The 22,349-nt window shown below is 34.4% G+C and overlaps 1 protein-coding gene and 1 long non-coding RNA gene across 9 annotated transcripts; both read right to left on the bottom strand.

Moving 5' to 3' along the window:
• Nucleotides 1-2,306: 2,306 nt before the first annotated feature.
• Nucleotides 2,307-7,716, bottom strand: LOC146940095 (uncharacterized). Of its 6 annotated transcripts, none has more exons than XR_015031888.1 (12): nucleotides 7,488-7,716; nucleotides 6,949-7,075; nucleotides 6,806-6,851; nucleotides 6,505-6,693; nucleotides 6,273-6,393; nucleotides 5,337-5,803; nucleotides 4,450-4,514; nucleotides 4,288-4,343; nucleotides 4,022-4,173; nucleotides 3,403-3,459; nucleotides 3,119-3,306; nucleotides 2,307-2,522 (listed from the first exon to the last, which is right to left on the bottom strand). It is a non-coding gene; the product is annotated as an uncharacterized LOC146940095 (long non-coding RNA). The 6 variants fall into 6 exon arrangements; XR_015031889.1 differs by having other exon boundaries at nucleotides 3,168-3,306; XR_015031885.1 differs by lacking the exon at nucleotides 4,288-4,343 and having other exon boundaries at nucleotides 7,488-7,710.
• A 1,431-nt stretch (nucleotides 7,717-9,147) lies between these two features.
• On the bottom strand, nucleotides 9,148-20,938 carry LOC146940094 (PHD finger family protein). 3 transcript variants are annotated; one of them, XM_085753710.1, is made up of 20 exons: nucleotides 19,491-20,938; nucleotides 17,280-17,365; nucleotides 16,700-17,071; nucleotides 16,500-16,583; nucleotides 16,261-16,406; nucleotides 16,014-16,095; nucleotides 15,078-15,117; nucleotides 14,679-14,823; nucleotides 13,938-14,029; nucleotides 13,414-13,629; nucleotides 13,021-13,268; nucleotides 12,713-12,943; nucleotides 12,415-12,633; nucleotides 12,259-12,312; nucleotides 12,066-12,131; nucleotides 11,815-11,955; nucleotides 11,674-11,727; nucleotides 10,623-10,682; nucleotides 10,041-10,445; nucleotides 9,148-9,908 (listed from the first exon to the last, which is right to left on the bottom strand). In XM_085753710.1, exons 1-20 carry the CDS (start codon nucleotides 20,785-20,787, stop codon nucleotides 9,735-9,737), a joined length of 4,212 nt encoding a protein of 1,403 aa, XP_085609836.1. In that variant the 5' UTR covers nucleotides 20,788-20,938; the 3' UTR covers nucleotides 9,148-9,734. The 3 variants fall into 3 exon arrangements, with proteins under 3 accessions (XP_085609836.1, XP_085609834.1, XP_085609835.1); XM_085753708.1 differs by having other exon boundaries at nucleotides 16,014-16,406; XM_085753709.1 differs by having other exon boundaries at nucleotides 13,414-13,626; nucleotides 16,014-16,406.
• Nucleotides 20,939-22,349: the final 1,411 nt, after the last annotated feature.

Below are 22,349 nucleotides of genomic sequence, written 5' to 3'. Positions count from 1 at the left end.
CATACCAATAACATGATGTAGGCAATAGATAATCGAAGCACTCCGCGGATGCCTTTGGGAGTATCCCTTCTAAGAATAAAGGGACAAAAAAAGGGATACTACTATAGAAAAGAAGTGCTGCAGGCTGCAGCTATCATTTCCCTTCTTCTTTTTTTGTGATTAATTTACCTTTCTTTTATCATCCCTACCATTATTTACCTTTCTTTTTTTTTTTACCTTTCTTTTATTATGCCTACCAAAATGGGAGGGAAATGAGAAAGATCCATACATTATTATATTGTCTGTCCAAATTCTTTCCTTCTCACCATGTCCTTCCCACCAAGCAAAAGACCATAATTATCCTTGCTCCCTCTTTTATATATTCTTTTTCAAAATAAAATTTCACTGATAATATTTTTATTTTCATTTAAAAATTTCACATAATCATATCTTGTAAAAAAAATTGTGATTTACTAATCTTTTATGATTTAAATAAATGATATTTCATTTTAACAAATAGGTTTAATGGCATTAATCCTTTTATTTTCATAATTATGAAAATACGATTTTACAAACAAAATGAGATATGAAATAAATTTTAATTTTTTTTTTTATAAATTTAAGAATTCAATATGTTGTGAGACTAGAGTTTCAAGAGAAGAAATTGGAGACTCATCATTAAGTGACTTTATTGAGACCAAAAGTATGCTTAAATCTAAAATAAATTGTTTGATCCTATTAGTTTAACCTAATTTTTGTTGGCAGATACGTACAAAAGAAAGGGGAGTGAATAAGGGCAAGAAAATTGTTGTTGACACATTGCATAAGGCTGGGACACACATGTAAAATACGTTTTTGCCCCCTCGACAGTTAACTGCCAAGGAATTAAAAATCTGGCTGCAGTTAACTACCGAGGAAAACCTCGGTAGTTAACTGCCGAGGAAAACATAACTTCATTTTCTTCAATACTTCTTCTTCTAAAAGTGCTGCATATGCAGCAATTTGGGTACTTCTTCTCACAATATTCATTATTCCGTTGCAGAGCATACACATCCACCATCAAATACTCAATTACATCAATATTTATGTTTGCATTCAAAATCCCCTATTCTCGATTCATCCTTTATGAGATGCTTTTCATTTTATTTTTCTCCATATTTCTTTCTAAATTCATATCAAGAACTTCCCTCTCACACCCAATTTCTTCAATCTATGTTCATCTTCGTTTCTCTAATTAATCTTCATCCATTTTTATCTCAACAATCTCACTGTTGTTTTTCTATGTGAAAAGGCACAGAGGTAGAAGTAGAAAGAGAAGAATGAAGAACTACAAATGAGAGATAGAACTAAAGAGTGAGGAACAGTACTGTATAATGCAAAGAACCTTTAAACCACTAGATCTAGAAAAGCAAAATAAATAAATGATGGAAGTCCAAAGAAATAAATGAACGTTATTGTATATGCAGCACTTTTAGAAGAAGTATTGAAGAAAATGAAGTTATGTTTTCCTCGGCAGTTAACTACCGAGGTTTTCCTCGGTAGTTAACTGCAGCCGGATTTTTAATTCCTCGGCAGTTAACTGCCGAGAGGGTAAAAACGTATTTTACATGTGTGTCCCAGCCTTCTCAAATGTGTGAACAGCAATTTCCTAAGGGCAAGAGGTAGAAAAGAAGAGATATGGGAGAGGCGGTTGTTTGTGTGTGTGTGTGAGAGAGAGAGAGAGAGAGAGAGAGAGAGAGAGAGAAGGCACGCATCAATTTGATTCCATAATTATTGCTCTTCTATGAGGCGGAGACTTGCATAGGTGCCACTTAAGTACTTAGTGTGCCACATCAACATTTAGTCAACAAATGTATTTCATTGACTAATGTTTAAAATTTCGGAGACTATTTTGATTTTGATATATATATATATATATATATATATATATATATATATATATATATATATATATATATATATATATATATATATATATATATACAAACTAGGAATAAAAGTGGCGAGTGTTCAATTTTAAGGACGAATATAGACTTTTTTAAATTAAACTAGCTACAAACCCGTGCTTCGCACGGGGTGGATTGCTTTTTTTTTTTTTCCGGATAATTTTGTTTGCAAACACATATTTGTTAACTCTTAAAAGTAAACTGATTCCAAATGGAAAGCGGATTACTATTTGCACACAAGCTTACGTGTAAACTGATTCCCTTAGCCAATTTTCTAAATATTTGCACACAAGCTTATGTCATAAGATAAGTTCAAATACACTCCTTCAAATTCCTTTTTAGTTAATTGAAGCAAAAGTTAAACTTCATTAAATTCAAGTATTCAACTATAACTTTCATGTAAATTTATTTAAGGTTGATCAATGTGTATAACAAAAGAATATTGTGAGTACACATAATCAAGAACTGTAAGAATGATCTGGTTGGTATTGGTAGATACCCTTGACATAATATAAATGCTACCAGCCTAGGCTCCACTTGCAGAAACAATTTAAATTGTGCTTTGTCAACCTTGTTTATCTCTATCAATTGTCCAACCTGCAATTTGAATCAGAATGAGTATAAAAAGGAACAACTTCAAATCATAAAGAAATCGGTGTGCTGCATTAGGACAAAAAAACTGTGGGATCCAAAACAAAACCACTTGCAAGTGTTACATATTGATTATAAAATTTGAAGAGATTAAAGGAAATCAAAATGGCAAAAATAAAAGTAAAAATAAACAAAGCCAAAACAGGTAAAATTAACTGTTCATCAACATTGCTCGATGCCATTGTCATCTTCCTTTTAATTTGATCTACTGTTATATTGAAGTTCTGGTTTCTTCTCAATTTCAATGTCACTATCAGATTCTGGTCCCTATCATTCATGTTGGGCTATGTATATTGATTCTGGTCCCTAACTCTAGCATCATTTGCATACACTTATTATTTGAACCTTAAAATTTCTTTTCATAGGGAACAATTTGCTCATTTGTTGTACATAATGTATTAAAAAAATTCATTATGCTCAATTCAAGAAACCTATCTCTTACATTGAGCAACAAATAGCCAATATCAGACAACTTTCTTTACGCGCCACGGACCGTGAAAGACCAAAAATCTTAATACAAAATATTGAATATTAGCTTGTACCTTCATCTTTTCAGCAGAAGTGATCATGCATTTGAATATTAGCTTGTACCTTCATCTTTTCAGCAGAAGTGATCATGCATATGACACTATCAGTGGTTCTTAGGCATTTAATCTTCTAGATTTACTCTCATAATAGAAGTATAATATCAACTGGGCATTCCCAAAAGGGTTCCTATCCCATTTGGCACCTACAAAATCAAGCAGAGATGCACAATTCAAACATATGGGATATCAACCAGCTCGATGAAGACAGAGAGCAAGTTGGTACTGAGCCCGGATATTACCATCTTCGGAAGCTTTATACAACCATTTTAAAGCTTGCTCAATGTTTGGAGGCTCAACTGCATAGCATAGGTATACCTTTGTTAGACATAAACTATCATCATAATCTTCTTTTCCATTCCATTCTAAGGATAAACTAATACTCATTAAAATTCACAAAAGATATACACACGCTATAAAAAGTAACAACTAATTAAATCTAACAGATCATTGTATAAGAATGTATCACACTTACGTGCATATTAGCATTATTTCAGCTAACTTAACTGTGATCTATAAATGGATTCTTATAAGAATGTATCACACTTTAAGTGCTTGGATTTTGAAGTTAAATGCTAACATATGTCTTAAACTTACTGCCTTCGATGGATCCAAATAAAACTTTCATTTTTAGTGTGGAAGAATATATGACATTTAACTATTTTGTGAGATTAGTACTATGATTTTTAACTTACTGCATTGATAAGGTTAATGTGATATTCCTATAAACAGTGTGTACAGATTAGCACTATAACAGATAATCTAAGTGTGATATATCAATTAAACCGCACAGCAAGGTAGCAAATGAAGGAAAATATACTAAATCAACAACTAAACTTATCATAGGTCTTATAACCATACCTTTTCATCTACTAATATCATCTGAATACTTCCCTGGTCCGTAGGATTGGCACGGTCTGGTGTAGTCCACATGTTGATGACACGAACCTTCAAATTGAAATCAATCTTTCCACCAACAATCTCTGAGATTTGAGTTATCTTTGCTGAACTCCCTACAAATGAGATTACCAACATACCACATCAAAATCGCAAAAAAAATTTAAGAGTTTGAATCAAATAATTGAAAAATAACTAAGTTGATTTCATGAATATAAACCTTTGTTTACCATTTCTGCAAGTTGTGAGAGAAAAGATATCAGTGTATAGTGATATTCTCAAACTACTGTGAAAAAATGTTGAGCTTACAGTCAAGTGGCGTACATGTATTTATAGACCCTTAAAGATATGATGACTCTAAATGACTTAAGCAGAAAATGGCAAATGCATACCCCTTGTCCATCACAACAGATAGCTGACAAATGGACACCCGCATTAAACTTTTGCGTGCTCAATTCTGGATGCATGAAATCAACAAAGCTTTAACAAAACATATAACACCACACCAACTCAACCAGAATCAACCAAAATTTCTCAACCAAAACCTTCATATAATAACAACAACCTCCAAAAAAGAGGATCCCTAAATCGATTAAAAGGGGAAAAATAAAACAGCTAGAAACTTTAGGAACAACATGCACAACGCTGGCAGAAGTTTCACCCTTAGAACTTATACACAGGGACATTATTTAAGTGTGACAATGCATTATAATACCACTTATAAGATGTAAATAAAAATTCATATTTATTTAGATAATGAATGTATGCATCTATAAACAAACTTATAAACAAACAGATGTAACATTTATTTTACCACATTTTGTTACAGTTACAATAACTTAACCTAATATTAAAATACTGATTCTCTCTTTTATATTAATATTTATGTCACTGTTATACCAATTTAAAAGTAGTTTTGGGTAATCAATTACAGTTGTGTCATATCTTACAATTTCAAAAAAAATAACATTCTAAGATCTACCACATAACTCTGTCCTGTGTTGTATATCTAATATCTACTATCTAGAATAAGATAACTTTTAACACAATGTTTCATAATAATTTAGCTACACCGTCTCCTAAGTTTCTATGATGTAAAGAACCCAATCATAAGATCCAGATAGATAAGGGGAGAACCTCCCTAGAAAATGGATGTTTAGCTACTGTGAAACACATGCTCTTATGTCAGTGTTAGGTGTAAGCAAATAGCTATAATTTGAGACAGCACAATAGGAATAAATAAATCAACAAAACATTTCAGACAATTCTGCTAACATACCAGCTTGAATGAGTCAAAGAGAGACTCCACTGATGTGTATGCCAAATAGAGAAGAGCACTTTTGTAGAACTCGGAAAATTCCTGACGGGATTTGTGATATTGGGAAGACACCCAGTAATAGCTTGCATACACAGTTGGATCAATATCTGTCATGCTGTCAAGTGTACTCTTCCTATTTTCCAGAAGATTCTTGCATTGCTTTTGGTCACCTTGCTCAAGCTTGAATAAGGCAATTTGCATCTTAATGTATAGGATAGGCTTTTCTATGCTATAGGATAGGCTCTTCTATGCACTTCTCTCTAGTGGCTTGCAGTTTCTTAATGACCCCTTCAAGATAACCAATGGCAGCTTCTTTCTCAGAATACAGTCGAGAAACCATCACAGCAAAGTGTGCAAGCTTGGGAAGATTGATTTTGGTCTCAAAGTCTGATGAAATTGTTATATAACTGTATCAGAGCATCACCAGCCTGAAAATTCGAAGTAAGAATAATCCGTCAAACACCCGCGGAATAAATTATAACACTAAAAGTCATGTAAACATGATATTAGAAGAAAAAAGAAATAAGAACTTGCACTGCAGAGTAAATTATGACACTAAAAGCCATGGCAACATGATATTAAAAGAAATAACTGCATAAATTTTGTAACATCCTCAATGGCATGAAACACAAAAGGCAATAGATGAGTGGATGCATTAGTTAAACAATCACAACCACTGAAGAATGAAGCTAAACGTAAATTTTACACAAACTTTCAACTTAGGGTGTCAAATGATCATAAATTCCCTGACCAAGATACCAAAATTTGACAGCAAAGTACCAATCCAAATAATTTTTTCTATTCAATTTTTCAGAAGTAATAGATGGAGTTCCTGAAAGGGAATATGAAATGGGACTTTTCTGGTTCTAATCAAATTTGAAGGAAAATATATAATACCCCATTGCATTGTTGAATCATAGTAGCGCATGTTTTCTGGAAAAGGGCACACGCCTCTCTGTCAAACATCACCAAGGTTGCACTGTCACTGTTGTCAATCACCCTTATCTTGATAAGAAACCTGCAAAAAGAGTGGTTTTAAATCATTGGAGCCATTTAAGGTGAACTCTACATTGAAAAATAGCACCACAAGTCACACAAACCATATTTCATAAAATCAAAAGAAATTAACCTTGCTTCTAGCTGAAATCAATGAACTAAAGGTCTTGACAATTTTTCTGGTGGATCTTTCTCTAACTTTTCTTCATCTAACAGCTTGTTTCTCCTTCACTTCCTCAAATTCTTCATCAGAGCTAATAACAATAACTTCAGGTTCTGCAGGCTTCTAAGCATGTTCCACCCTTGTTGCAGGAACAACGTTCTACAACAACAAAGAGTTCCAACAGAACAATTTTAGTGATACAATGTATTAAGGAAACACAACCTTTGAAAATGGAACAGAGTAAACATGATAACAGCAACAACAAATGTACCTTGTTCTTCTCGGCTGCGGCTTGAGCAAGAACCGCTAACTGAGCCCTGCAGCAACAATAAAAACAAAAAATCAGGCAAATTATAAAGATACACAACATGAGGTAATGATTTAATTTCAATTGTAAAGTTATGGAATCAGCACCTTGTGAGGCATTTGGTGACATTAGCATTAGCACCAAGATCTGCTGGGTTGATTACAAGATTTTGGATATCTTGAAGTACTTTTCTGTTTCTTCCTTCAACCCCCATATTCTTTTGCTTATTCTCACCTAATTCCATTAACCAAAAATCATAAATCAGACATTATGACATTATTTCACTGAACAAAAATTATAAATCACACCATAGCACAAAAATGTAAAAGAAAGGTACCACCCATGGATTCACTTAACATTTTCTAGATTATCACATAACCTTAATACTTAACTAAACCACCCTCAAATTTCATTTCAAAATCTATAAAAATTAGATAGACCCATATACACACGGAACAAATTAATCACAAAAAATTCAAACTTTGATTGTTAAATAAAAAATCAACAACCTTTAAACACAAACAACCGAAGAAAAACATAAATTCAGAAGATCAAATCAAAAACATCAATTAAATCAACAACAACATTAACAACATAATTAACAATTTCATTAACAATAACAAAAACCCAATCAAACAAAACTCACCATAAATCAGAATTGAGTGGGTGAAATGAAGAATTAGAACTTGATAGACCATTAGATTAGGCTGAAGATTACAAAATCCTATTTGCATGTGGATTTTGGTGAAGAAATTGGTGAAATTTGATGGAAAGGAGAGAAGAGAGGGTGAGGCGTCTTTGAGAAGAGAGAGGCAGAGAGTTCTGCGGTTTTGGTGAGAGGAAGAGTAGAGAGAAAAAAAAATGAGAGAAAAAAATGTGGTTTGGCATATATATTTCTCTCTTATCTAATTACTGAATTACCAAAATGCCCCTCAGAAGGGCAAAATGGTAAAAAAAACAGCCATGTATTGTCCTACATATATAAGTAGAAATATGAGTTTTAAATAAATAAAGTAGGAAGATAAATTAGAGACTAAAATCATTCAAAAAAAATTAGAGGGGTCCATAGTCAAAATTAGTCATAAAAAAAGTAATCAAACCAAATAAGTATTGATATATTTAAAGATCATGTCTCTTTCGGTTATGAAATTCGATTCTAACCCTAAAAATACAACCGTGTTAAAACTCTTGAGGAGAAGCATTACCATTCTTTTGTCCTTACCCGGCTCGGAAAATTGTGTTTTTTCTTAAGGGACAGGAAAATTATGTTTTGTAGTTACAGAAGATACTTGTGATTTATAAAAGTAAAATAAAATAGATTAGAAATTATAAAGAAATACTCCACAAAAAATGGTCATGCGTAGAATTTTGACATGCAGAATCCATTTCGTCCAAATGAATACGTACAATTATAAGCAATTATTGGCTTACTTAGACTCGATAAATTTGAAAAGTCCAATGTTTGTTAAAATAAAGTTCGTTGGAGATTTATTTCCATGTTTTGAATTTTTAATTGATTATGTCCGTGCTCATGTAGAAATTGTTCTGCAGTATTCATGTTAAGGCGCGTCAATCTGTTTTGGAATTAGGCAAGTCAACATTCAAATTGTGGAAATAAAATGATAAATTAAAACTGATGAATTGTGAAACTGGATATCAAAGTCGAAGGATCACCCAAGATATGCACTCAAGTCAACAATAGCATGCCCACAGTATGAACAGTATTTAACGGACATTTATTTGATCAACTGTTGTACAAGGTCAGTTCAGTTAGAATGAATGATTTAATATGTTATGTTTTTAGAAAACGGTGTAGATAACCACCATGCATCAGAAAGAATATATCATGATCAATATTAGTATTCTTTTTTATAAAAAGAAGGCCGTTGTCAATATGAATTTAGATCATATAATCAACAAAATTTTAAAAAAGAACTGATATTCACAATAAAATAACAAAATGTTTATAAGAACTCATTTGCTGTTGTTTATGTGTAAAGTTTGGTGTCACAGTGAAATTGCCGGTGAGATTGTGAGTCACCTAACTTGTAGCAGGTTTTGCTCTCTGCAGCAGCAGTTCATCGAATTAATTATGTCACAAAGTCGTACTTATGGGCTATAAGTCATCACTGACAACGTTTAAACTAACAACCCTGTAATCAATTTTTGAAAATTCGGCTTTAGTCATTCATATCACCACAGCAGCAACTGACACAGTACATCAGTGACTAAAGCTAAACAACATTTTCTTCCTCTAGCATAAATGCTTGGCGATGATAACAAACAAATAAGTAAATATACACAAATTTTTGTAGGTTGTACCAAAGGTTTGAGCAACTCAACTAGCTCATATGCTTAAGGTTGTAAGCTTATCATTAACTACATTAAGATACAGTGAACTTAGCAGTCCAAATGATTACAAATGACAATCAGCGTTAAAATCAATTAGAATGCAGTATAAGAAGAAAAAAATTAGGTTACATAATTCATATGCTCGGTATAATATGATGCCAAGCAAGGGCCTTTTCAGAATTAATGCGACTGTCATAATATGTACATTAACTTTACATAAAAACAGGTAATTTCTTGATCTTCCCTAGTATGGTTTACAAGAGGGAATGCTTCTATTCCAATGCACGCCCTTCCAAATACAAGTAAATGCAAGAAATGTTCATCCACTGTACAGCTTACTACTCTCACAACGAATGTACAACAACGTTAACAAAACTTCCCCTCGCCAGAGCAGAATGCAGCAACGTTCTGCAACAATACAGTGACCAGAGTCCTGTCCCTACATTTTGCCATATTCAAATACAATTCCACGTGCAAAATGGCATGGCATCTTATAATGTGGATGTCAGCCTCGTGGGCGTAAATAAAAAACCAGATCGCTCTACCCATCACGTTCCCCTGGTCCACTAGCATATACATCCTCGTTAGACTGCTTGTCATTTGACAGGCAATCCGCAGGAACATATGCATATCCTTTAGGTAGCCTTGAATTCTTCATAGATGCTTCATCTGACGTCATAACAAGCTCTTTTCCAAATGATTCATTGGTCTGTAACTGCAAACAAGCACAATGGATAAGGTTTTGTCCAGCAAAATCCAGAACTCACCCACCAAATCAAACATTTCAAAGTAAAAAGTACGCAAAAAATGAAAAATAAAGACATCAGTGTCTTAATTTACTGCAGACCTTTCGAGATTTGGATCTCCATGCATCCTCCTCAGAGATATTGCGTGATGTAGCAGACGCTCTACGGGGAATCTGTTTGCCAGAAAACTGCATCTTCTCTGGAATCTTGTGGTTATAGTGACTTTGTGAGGTTGAGCAGTCATCATCCAATTTTGGGTCTGTGTCCATGGATACAGAAACTCTGACACGGTGCTTAGCAGAAACTGAGCTATCCACAGTTACATCATCTGATCTTTGGCGCGCTTCACTGCACGACCTGTATCCCTCTGTGGTTGCTTTCAGGGATGTTGTAGCTGATTCTGAACTACCATCTGGAAGGACGAAAGGACTACGAACAAGCACAGACCTAGCAACATGATCTCTTTTAAAGGCAAGTATGTCGTGAGAGCATAGAACCAATTCCCTCTGTAAATGTTGACAGAATCATAAGTTAATCAAAATAACCGTACAAGACAGATACCACATATAGAGATTCCACACAATACTCTAGACATGACACAAGAAACGTCATCAAGAATGTGGTGCAAATGGTGGAAAACAACTAAAGCCTTGACTGAACTTTTAAAAAAACTAAATTTTTACCTTAATCTTTTCCCGTTTGACAATCCTTTCACAAAGGAGACGCAATCTCTCAAGTTCAACCTGTTTCAAGTGCATTTAGAAAGAATCAAGTTATTTGATAACAAAAAAAATATATCTATCTATACAGTTGCGATTTCGTGCACGTATAACTATACCTCTGCTCCTTTATATACATGACATTATTACATGAACAAAATACTTGAGTAACGATCATGTCCAGTGCGAGTATAACTTGAACATAAAAGTAAAAATTTATGGTTCATGGGTAATTAATTTTTCTAAATTAAAACAAGAGAAAAATGCATTGGCATGTCATATGCACACAAACACAAACGAGGAACGTGATTTGATTGTGAAACAAGCACCAGCAGTTTCATCATGCTACCACTTCCGGCAGACCTACTAATTCTTCTACTGCCCATCTCTGATCATAACCAACAACCAACACCAACACCAACACCAGACAGGCCTACTAATTCTTCTACTGCCCATCTCCGATAACCAACAACCAGATGTTTGAATGTTAAAATATCAAGTTACTAATCATTTCAGCTGAATTGGGAACTAAAGTTGTACTGATAGAAAACCATATGGCAGACATAAGACTATTTTTTCAGTAATGTTCTACTTCATCAAAATAAAAATCATTACCAAGCACTTAATCCATTGTCCAGGAAGTTTAACATTATCAGGCATAGCATTGCATTAATGCCAAGCACTTCCATCGACCAGGCTATCAATTACTACAAAACTACTTTATGCCCGCGATAATCATTCCACAAGATACTCCAAACCCACATAAAGCATTGAATTCCCTCAACATGGAGACACTCAACAATCTCAACACAAGATGTGAATTACTAAGACTCTACAAATGCCAGCTGCTATAACATCATAGTTTTATAGTGACCAGCACTTCAAACTAAGGAAAACAAACTTGCAGGTCAGCAAATGAAACTTAATCCATTATCCAATGACAATATATTCCAGTACCAAGCCCTAAAAAATGAGTAAGGAATCAAGATGAAAAAAATGGATAGGAAAGTCTCACCCTAATTGGCTTGATACTTTTTAACTCCTCAACTCCATGCTTTTGAGTTTCAGCCTGGAAAAATGAGGAATTGAAACTTAAGATGTCATTATGGATGGCTAACAAAGAGGACATTTTACACCAAGAGACAAAAAGTAAAACCTTTGCTCTCTGCTCCGAACTATGCTTTTCACAGTAAGCTTTGTGTTGCATCTTGCCCCCAGCAGTCCTCATTATGATGAACAAGCCGGCACTTCTAGCACAGGATGGATGGAATGTGGTCAAGCAATGGCCATAGCAACACTGCAATCAGCATATGTCAACATTGGCTAAGCAAACAGAAATCTTAATTCCAATAGCATGCTGACTGAAGAAAATGATAGAAGTGGAAAACAATGTCTGTTTATCAATACCTTCATACATACACCATGCTTTCGGTGGCAGATGCAACAAATATCAACTCCTTTTGGCACAGTCTCCTGTCATTCAACAATATACAAATAGGTGTAAGACAAGATAATTATATGTTCTTTTTAAGTAAACAAGTAAGAGATAAGTAGTTGGAGTTCAAAATCTAAAAATCATCTGTTCCACCAATGAACATACCATTCCTTCAATAGCATCTATCTGTCCTCTTCTGAACGTAGACTCAAAAAACCACTGAAATATTGAAAATATCACAAAGTTAAAAAATAGGCAAAGTTAGGTGTCAAAGATGATAAGTGGACTTGCAAAAAAAATTAAAAAAAAAAAAAGAATAACCTCAGCACAGAAGGCATGAACCCATTGACCATCAGACGACTTCCTAAAAGCACCGGTAGTACCACCACAGAGAGCACATTCTTCAACAAAATATGGCTTCTCCCAGCTATTTATGGCAGATGGCCCAGAACTTCTTGACAATAGATCTTCACATAATTCACAGTACCATGGACCAGTTGTTTCTTTCACACTACGATAGCAAACTGAATGCACCGCAACCTACAACCATGAAAAACTAATAAGGGGAAAAGAACGGAGAAATAAGTGCATGAAAAGGACTAGGGATGAGTCCTAAAACCTTGCAACCAGAGCAGACTAAGATAGGATTTAACAGATTCTCAAATCGTCTGCAGATATCACATGATTTACGTTGCTCCTTGGAAATATCTGATCTTGGCAAAGAAAAATCCGAATATTTCTCGGACGAAGCTCTAGAGACAGCAACTCTAGAAAGAGTCTCTTTGGCACGGGGCATCGGCTGAGAACATGGACCAGTCCGCCCACTTAAAGCATCCAACTTCAATGAATTCTGAAAAATCATATTTTACTGTCAATACGGTATGCAAACTGTTAAAAGAAATTGCAAAAGAAGCGAGTGCATACAACCTCCTGTTGCATAGATTCATCTATGGTATCTTTACGGAAAGAAGAAACCCTAGTAGATGATGCTGCTGCAGCAGTTGCAGCAGCCAACACTGCCTGCGCTTCCTTGTGTTTTTTTTCTTTTCTACCCTGTTTCTTTGCCTCTCTAAGATCACGCAGATATTGACTAGCAATCACCGCATCCCATCTTTGTTGATGTGTTTTATCAATCTCCTGGGGCAAACTCTTGGCAACATTGAAGACCAAGTTTTCTGAAATTAGAAAATCAGACCCAATCAGCTATTGCTGTAAGTTTAAAACTGAACATGGATACAGAACAGTTGATAATGCCAACTTCAGATTAATTAGAAAAAAAAATGAAGTAGATGAGAATTCAGTACAAAATGATGCACACACCAGCAAGCCTCTTTTTTGCAACTGCTTCCTGCAGCAGTCTATGCTGAAAATATATAAGATCACACTCCAACTCATCTTCTGAATAAAATTCCGTAAAATTCTTTACTGGATCAGGCTTGGAAACATCAGTACAAATTAACTGCTGATTTTCACTACTCGGGCAGTTATTAGCTCCAGATGATTCAACAAAAGAATTTCTGCACCCACTTAAACCTGCTGAGAGAGAAATTTATAAGACTAGTCCAAATAACATTAAACAAAACACTAAGGAGTCATTTGGTATGTGGCCATTCTAATTTTCCAAACACATGGACACCTATTAATTTTATACATGGGTATAAATATCATCCCAATGAGGACTTTGACACTTCATACCGAGGAGATTTGGATTATTTTAATATACCTTTTTCCGATATATTATATAAACAGGTTTATATATTAAAATAAACAGGTTTACACGTACACAGGAAGTTAGAACAATCACATCAAATGCCTCCTAAAGATAATATTCAAATCTATCTCACCCATAAGGTTCTCCGAGGGCAAGCCATTACGAATCTGCAGCAGTTTCTTGTTAATGTATGGGTGAGCGTAACTAGAGATTGATTCCAGTTTTCTGCAATCAAAAAACGAAAGTTGACTTTAAAGTAAAATGCCAACCCAAGTATGTCACATCAAAGGTTGTATAGTGACACACAAAAAGAGACAGAAAACAGTACATGCTGAATATAATAAAGGGTCAAATACGTTTTTAGTCCCTATAAATATGTCAACTTTTTGTTTTAGTCCCTCTAAAATTTTCCTTCGACTTTTAGTCCCTATAAAATTTTCAATCACTATTTTTGGTCCCTATTTTTAATTTAATTTTAGTATTTTTTAATGAAATTGTGCGGAAATGTGTAAAATATTCTAAAAAAAATTCCTAAAAAAAACTAGAATTTTTTAACAAAACACAAATTAAATATGAATTTTTAACCGTAAAAAATATAAAAATTCATATTAAATTCATGTTTTGTTAAAAAATTCTGAATTTTTTTTAGAGTGATTCTTGTAATATTTTGAATTTTTCTGGAAAATTTTATTAAATAATATGAATTCTACATGAGTTTACTTTAAAAGAGGGACCAAAAGTGAAGATTGAAAATTTTATAGGGACTAAAAGTTGAAGGAAAATTTTAGAGGGACTAAAACGAAAAATTTGCATATTTATAGGGACTAAAAACATATTTAACCCTATAATAAAATAGCCACTTTGAGAAGCTCACATGAAACCAGGAAGGGGTGGTTCTGAAGCAGAATGAGCTGGGATGTGCTGATCGGAAAGCATAGATGCATTCTGCAAACAAGCAGTAGAGTTCTGTTCTGAAACGCATACAGATAAGCTGGATTTGTAGGGGTCATCAGCATTCCCTGCATAATGTAGCTATAAATACTCATAACATAGGAAGAAAAGATGTCATAAATACTCATAAAAGTAATTGAAGCATGTTTGCAGTTAAAAAATCAAAATCAAATCCTTGCAACATTAGCATTTCATTTCAATTTACCTATACCACAACCTTTAAAGGAGGGAATGACAAAAGAAAAGAGTAGGAAAATTTCAACAGAAATAGGTATAGTAGCTTTTGATTTTATAAATGGATAGTTTCAAGATGAAGCCGTACCTTGAACCTCATGAAATATATCCTCAGACTTGGTTAAATTCTGCATGGAATGAAAAACAGAACATAGTAAACAAATTGAGTTAAAACATTGCTAAGATTTGTCAAGGATGAAGTGCTAGCAGAAAAAATAACAAAAAATATCCCACCGGTAAACAAGAACCAGATGTTATCCCACGAAGCAAGTACTACTACTACAATAACAACAAAAATTTCCACTAGGTTTTAAAGATAGATCATTTAGATCCAGACCTCTCCCAATGATTTTAAAGATAGATCTCTTGCTTATCCTACTCGTTAAGCAAGTGCGAGGGAAAAAAATGAATGAAACTGCTCATTACGAAATGGTAAAACAATATACTGTCTGTGTGTTTAAACAATCCTAACAAAACATGTATATATCATTTTGAAAGACGGGGTTCCAAAGATCAAAAGGGAAGGAAGAAAAAAAAGCAGAACTGACCATGTGGTTCAAAAATGACAGAAAGAACCACTAAAAAGCCTATCTAAATAATTCAGAATACTTAATTACTCAAGGAGTCAAAAGAAAATGAATTCTAGTAGACAAAGACCTGTTAGGTTTGAGAAAATATTTTCTATTCTCATTTTAAGCTTTGTTTTCACAAATAATTTCAAATATGTCAGGGTTTTTTACCTTATTACATTACAGATATTGGAAATCTTAAAACAGAATGAAAAGGATAAAGCATGATTGGAACTATGAGTGGTTAGTAAAAACAGGAAATACAAAAAACATTATTACGTATTTGATCCATGTTATAAAGATTCAACAAAGTTTTACGCTGGCTGTCGACAGCCTAACACAACTCTCTACTTATATCAGAGCTTGGGACCGGCTATGCATAGCAAGGCTAACATAGTCGGGAAATAAAACTAAAAAATGTTTTCCAACCCAGATAGACCAGGTCATAAAATTACCATGTCAGTGGCATCGGGAACTGATGCTTTGTTAGAACTTCCTGGATTTTCACACTCAGGCTGACAAACCAAGGACTTATCAATTGACACCCCACCGTCACTAGTAGTAACCCCCTCAGATGAACATATCACTTTATTGTCCTTCAAAATCCTAATGTTATTGATAGTTCTTCTCCTTGGTGGTACAGACTTAACATTAACAGCAACAGGATCGAGCAAGCCTGAATCAGATAACGGTGAAGTATCAGAACCAGCTGAAGCTCCACTTTCATCCATGGATACAATAGCCGATTTGAATTTGGCTTTTGAGCCTTTATGAAATGCACCAGTATACACATGGGCTTTTAACCAATTGACTATTTTGTGTTGCACATCATGGGCCATATGAGCTTCCTGCAAGTATAATGTTTAAAGCATAAAAGTAAAATTAATTTTGTTCAAATAATCATTTTTCACAAAGTGGGCATGATAAATTTCAAGCATTACATTGATATTTGCAGTTAATGTATCTGGGGAAATGCCAATCTCCAATGCAACATCTTTTACATCAACTTTCCCTTTCTCTATCAACTGGGAAAAAGTGAATGTCAGCTTAGAATAAGCACGGAAAAAGAAAGAAAAAAAACAATTGTCTACAAAATTATAGTTTCACAGTATACAGTGTATGTTAATGATGTGCAGAATACCTTTCTCAAAACAAGTGCAAAACTGGGGGAATTAGAGGCATCAACCTTCTCATTGATTCTCCCTGCCACACCAATATTATGTGGTTGCGCAGAGCCACATACCAACATATTTTGAGCGCTAATCGTACCAACAGACAATCCTCCACTCGGAGGTTCATCATTATGTTTCAACTTGTCAGAATTACTATCAGACTCCAACGCTCCATTGCTGCAACCAACTTTTATACTCTGTTCACTTTTCACTGGTAATGTCACTGGAAGGTCATTAGCTTCTGGAAATTCACTGCCAACTGGAATAGAACCTCTCAAAGGCAAGATGCTTCTGTTCTCTTGCAGATTGGAGTGTTTCGAGCAAAAAGCCCGCAATTCAATCTGACAAAGTATAACATACAAAGGTACATGATAATCAACTCTTGCGACAAAACTGTAACTTGGAAAGAAAAAAAAGGGGGGCTATTTACTATTGGCATATTATGAACTAATCCAATATTGATAATCAACAACTTGCTTGATTTGTTGTTTCCTTGTTTACTGGAAAGGGGAAAGGAAGATTTAGTTCTGAAAATTACAAAGAACTCACATTATCATTGCCGTACTTTGCCCAAACCTCCATTCTATGTCTAGCTTCCCTTGCACATAAAGGATGGAAAGGAGTTCTGCAAGATCCTGAAAACACCATTAGAAGGAAAAAGTTACGAGCTAAAACAATTTGAAGAGCATGAGATAGTTATGAATGCCAACTAGCACCAACAAGTTACACACCAGATCAAAAGAAGAGCATTGAGATACTCATACTGACATTAGAAACAAAGTAAGAGACAGTAGATGAAGTGCACATACCACGGATCCTTGATCAAACATGACACTTCATAAAAAATGAAAAGAAAAGAAAGAAGTGTGTAAGCTAATATTCACTGCTCAGAAAAGACTGAATCCAAATCCAACATCCCAATAGATCAAAGATCTCCTTATGAAGCAACTGTCTGTGGTAGTTAACATAATCATTTTAAAGGCCAAAACAGCCTACTTCGATGAATAGCATTTAGTTGGGTCCCATGAGTTGATTTAGTATATCATATCTTTAGTAATTTTTAAAATAGATTTTAACAAAAATGCAAAGATGGGGGGTTGCCACATGTTCAATACCAAAATCAATCCATCTTTACATTTACTCATCAGCAAATGCAAAAACGACAAGTAATGCTATCCTGCCATTGAATAGCATGCAAAAGGATAAACAGATGGCTAAAAAATGAGCCTGCTGCTGGTATATCATTTTAAAAGAGACTAACACACATAGTCTTCACAATTTGTCATCAAACAGACACATTGCAAATACTACAATGCCTGCCTTTTAAACTCGAGGTTTGTTGGCAAAAAGAATACGCTACACATGCTCAAAAAAAAATCCATAAATATCCTTGTTCACCCAAAGATGATTCAAAATGCAAAAATTTACATAAATATATTTATTACACACCGGCAAGAAACAGACCTAGAAGACACCTGAAGAAACAACAATAACATGATGTGCAACACAGTTATTAACATCTAATCTAATTTAAACTCTGATTATGCTACATAGACAATCCATGATTTGCATTTTTAAATCAATGAGTAGGAATAATCAACAAGTCAAACAACTCCAACAACATCTAATCCAATTTAAACTCTGCATATGCTACACAGTCACTCCATGATTTGCATTTTTAAATAAATGAATATGAATAATCAACAAGTCAAACAACTCCAACAACATCTAATCCAATTTAAACTCTTAAGCTACATAGTCACTTCATGATTTGCATTTTTCAATCAATGAATAGGAATAATCAAGTCAATGGTCCAGATTAGATGCTTCAAGATCATGTGTTGCATTTTCCAATCAATGAATAGGCATAAACTACAAGTTGACTGTCCAGATTAGATACTACTATCAATATTCTGTACAAGATTGAAAAAATAAAGGACTGGGATATTCACTTCAAAATTGAATTGTATGAAACTGCAATAAGAAAAATAGAAAGAAGTTAACCCTCAATTTGATTAATTACACAGTTTTTGGGGACAGGTAGTCTGGTACAATTATGAAATGAAAAAAAAACATAATTTGGTGCACAGAATTAATTACAAAGAAATATGTTCTTCAAGACAAGGAACGTGAAAAGTTTCCAAACACTTGCACTCTTGAAGTGCGCACATATTGTATAATACAACTCTAATGTATAACCAAATTAGTATTTTAACAGTTACCATTAGGATAGATCAGGCAGAATAACTAATGTTCTTCAGCTTTAGTCAGAGAAAATAATTCTTAGCGTTATTATCAATTGGATGATATTATAACACTTTGACCAGCACAGAATTATACATGTGGGAGCATGTAATTAATGAATAGCCGGTTTTAGAGCAGATATGCCGCCAAGATGAAAAAATACATAGTCTGTACCAAGATAACGTGAAATTGGAAATTGTATAGTAGTAAAGATTGCAATTAATTAGTGTAGAAACTGAACTTATTTTCATCCACTGCACTAAGCCTAAGCCACAAAATCATCTTTGAACAAAGTAAGCCAACCCTCGATATTACCAGAAGCAAGAAAAATGTGAACCAACAATCAAATTACAATAGACAAATATACGGGATTATGTGAGTCAAAAGTCAAAACTAAAAAAATGTTGAACAAATCCGATCAGAGTCCTAACAGATGCACAATAAGCTATAGCTTTGAGACACTAAAATGCTCGCTAGATAAATGAAAATTGCTTAGTACAAGACGACAAAACATACCATGAGTACACTGAACACATGCACCACATCTCAATTTGCAAATATTACACATCAATTTTCTTCTGTTTTCCTTGATGCCTCCGACATTCATAACAGGCTCCATCTTCTTCAAATCTTCAATATAAACCTCTGGCATCCACAGACAACAATAAAGGTGCACAAACGGCGAAGACCCGACACCTTCAACAGCACTATAAACCGGTTTTAAAGCGCCACCCTTCTTTGAGCAAAGAACACAAGGATTCACCGAGTCATCAACATCACCCTTTTGCTTCGAACACCAAGAGCACAGCCATGAATCATCTACATCATCTTGCACACCATAACACTTCCTATGAACCGCGACTTTACAAGAAGCGCACACTACTAACCGATTTGAATCAGTGTCCGAATCTCCCCTGCCACAATAATGACAATAAGGTTGATCCCCGTCACTTGGACTATTCATTTCAACTTTCTCCAACCCGGCATCACCACCTAAAAGTTTCCTTTTCTTCGATGGCCGCTCAGAAGCTAAAAAAACCTTATCCCTGCTACCTAAAAACCACTCTAAACCAACACAATTCTCAGAATCATCATAATTCTTGTCATCGTTACTCGGCAAAGCTCTTTCCAATTCAACAACGTCACTTAACTCAATTGCCAAGGAACCATTCTCATTCTCATTCTCATTATTAACTTCTTCGACATCATTCTTCTCATCCACATTCTCATTCTCGTTAGAAACTACATTCAACAATGGAACAATCTTCTTCTCTTTCTCACTACTAACTACACTAAACCTAGAATCATTATCCAAATGCGGAATTTTAAAACACTCGTTCGAAACTAAACTATATGTCGTAGTATAAGCCTGCAATAACGTATCGATATCATTCAAATTCAAGTCCCTAAAATACTCCTCCGTCTCAACCCAAACATTAAAACCACGCTTCTCATTCGCCCTCGACGATTTCTTCTTCTTCTTATCACCACCACCACCGGAATTCAACTTCTTCTGACGCTTCTTATTATCCCCGTTACGGTTCAACAAACTCGCTAAACCACTCGGCAGTGTAACCTCCACCGTCGCAGAAGTCGACGGTTCCTCGATAACATCAAACGGTGAACGCTCGCTCAGCACTTTCCTCGCCTGCGAGAAGTAATCAATCTCCAAATCAGCGGCGGAGATTTCCGCCGGAGCGGCGGCCGGACAGGCAGATGATTTTTGCTCCGTCATATTGTTGCGGCGGTGGCATCGTTCTCCGGTTCCGGTCATCGGCGCCGGCAATAAGAAGATGCAGATGAACGAAAGCATTCCATTATAGAAATTGAAAACCCTAATTTGGAGAGAGAAACGGAATCGAAATTGTTGGATTCGGTTTTGGGAAGAAGAGGATAAGCCCCGTTTATTTCTAGGGTTAGGGTTTTCAGTTATTGTTTTTTCTTTCTTTCTTTCTTTCGGATCCGTTTTCTTAGATGAGTTATTATTGTTTTTGTTTCGTGTAGTTCGATTTCGTTTTCACGATGGGGGCTACAAACAAAGAAAGAAAGAGAAATTAAAAAATTAAATGAAAAGAAAAATGTAAAAATAAAAAACGTACGAGAGGAGAGAGTGAGAAGAGCGAGAAAGAGAAGAGAGAGAAAGTTTGCGTTTTTTGCAGGCTGTTATAGGGAGGTCGATATTTTTTTATAAGCAGAGTATTCTATACGGTGTTGTGACGGCATACGCTACATATCGTGTGCCACATAATGATAGACACGTGGCAAGCATGATGCTCAAGGTGAAAACGTGCAACTTACCTGCTATCTACTGTGTGTCCACTAAATATGTATCTGTCTGACTCATACTATCTAATACAAAAATAAAAAAAATTACTAAAAATTCCATTAAAGAGAAAATAGAATATGCATCCTCATTTGTAAAATAGTTTTGCGTTAACATCTAAAAAAATTATGGAAAAAAGAAAAGTTATTTTTAAAATGGAATTCTATAGTCGGCTCATGCGCAATTTGATGAGTTATTGATGAACGTTGTGTTAAACTAGTTTACATTGACCGTGTAAGATGATTAAACTCGCAATTTAATAAGTTGGAATATTGTTTTTAGGAAGTAAGTTAGAATTAATTAGAATAGACTGCCAGAGTACATTTACTTTACAACGTCAACCAATTAAAATCAATATTTTTGACACATCAACACAAGTGAATTAAAATAGAAAAATTCAAATCAAATCTTTAATAACTTCACACCTTCCTTTATTTTTGGTATTGATTGATAGCTTTTGCCTCCCATGATTTTGTTATTTGCAGTTTTAACAACTTCATCCTCTCATGATTTTGTTCTTTGCCGATTGAATAACTTCTTCCCCATAACTTCATCCACTTGCACAAATGGAAATGTAAGCAAGATGAATACTTTCTTAATTAACCTGCAGATTGAATAACAATGATGCATGAATTTATTCACTAATTGAAGAAATTTCACGAGAATAATTTGATGGTAAAGAACAAAAGCAACACATCTTCATGGAATGTAAGATAGATAGCTGATGGCAAAGAACAAAATCATGGAGAGAGAAGCTATCAATCAATACCGACAATAAAGGAAAGTGTGAACAAAAGCGGTTATAGGAGATTTGATTTGGATTTTTCCATTTTAATCACTTGTGTTGATGTGTCAAAAACATTGATTTTAATTGGTTGCCGTTGTAAAGTAAATGTACTCTGACAGTCTATTCTAATTAATCTCATATTTATTTAGTTTAGTTTTAATATTATTTTTTTTAAAGAAGTTTAGTTTTAATATATTGTTAGCTTATAAAAGTTGGCACAGCTAAGCATGACCATGACAGTGAATTAAAAGATAATAATGATAAA

Source organism: Medicago sativa, chromosome 3 (genome assembly GCF_051527215.1).
Source record: "Medicago sativa cultivar Bolivia chromosome 3, Bolivia_mono, whole genome shotgun sequence".
Taxonomy (NCBI): Eukaryota; Viridiplantae; Streptophyta; class Magnoliopsida; order Fabales; family Fabaceae; genus Medicago; species Medicago sativa.
The sequence above is the reverse complement of the archived record's forward strand: the minus strand, read 5'-3'. Positions and strand labels throughout refer to the sequence as shown.

What these genes read in the sequence shown, in the direction of transcription:
- LOC146940094 (XM_085753708.1), bottom strand. Translation starts at nt 20,787, where the DNA reads ATGCTTTCGTTCATCTGCATCTTCTTATTGCCGGCGCCGATGACCGGA. An exon ending in TAGTCTGCTCTGGTTGCAAG is followed by an intron (nt 12,634 to 12,712) that starts GTTTTAGGACTC and finishes TCATGGTTGTAG; the next exon opens with GTTGCGGTGCATTCAGTTTG. An exon ending in AGCATGGTGTATGTATGAAG is followed by an intron (nt 11,956 to 12,065) that starts GTATTGATAAAC and finishes TGCTGATTGCAG; the next exon opens with TGTTGCTATGGCCATTGCTT.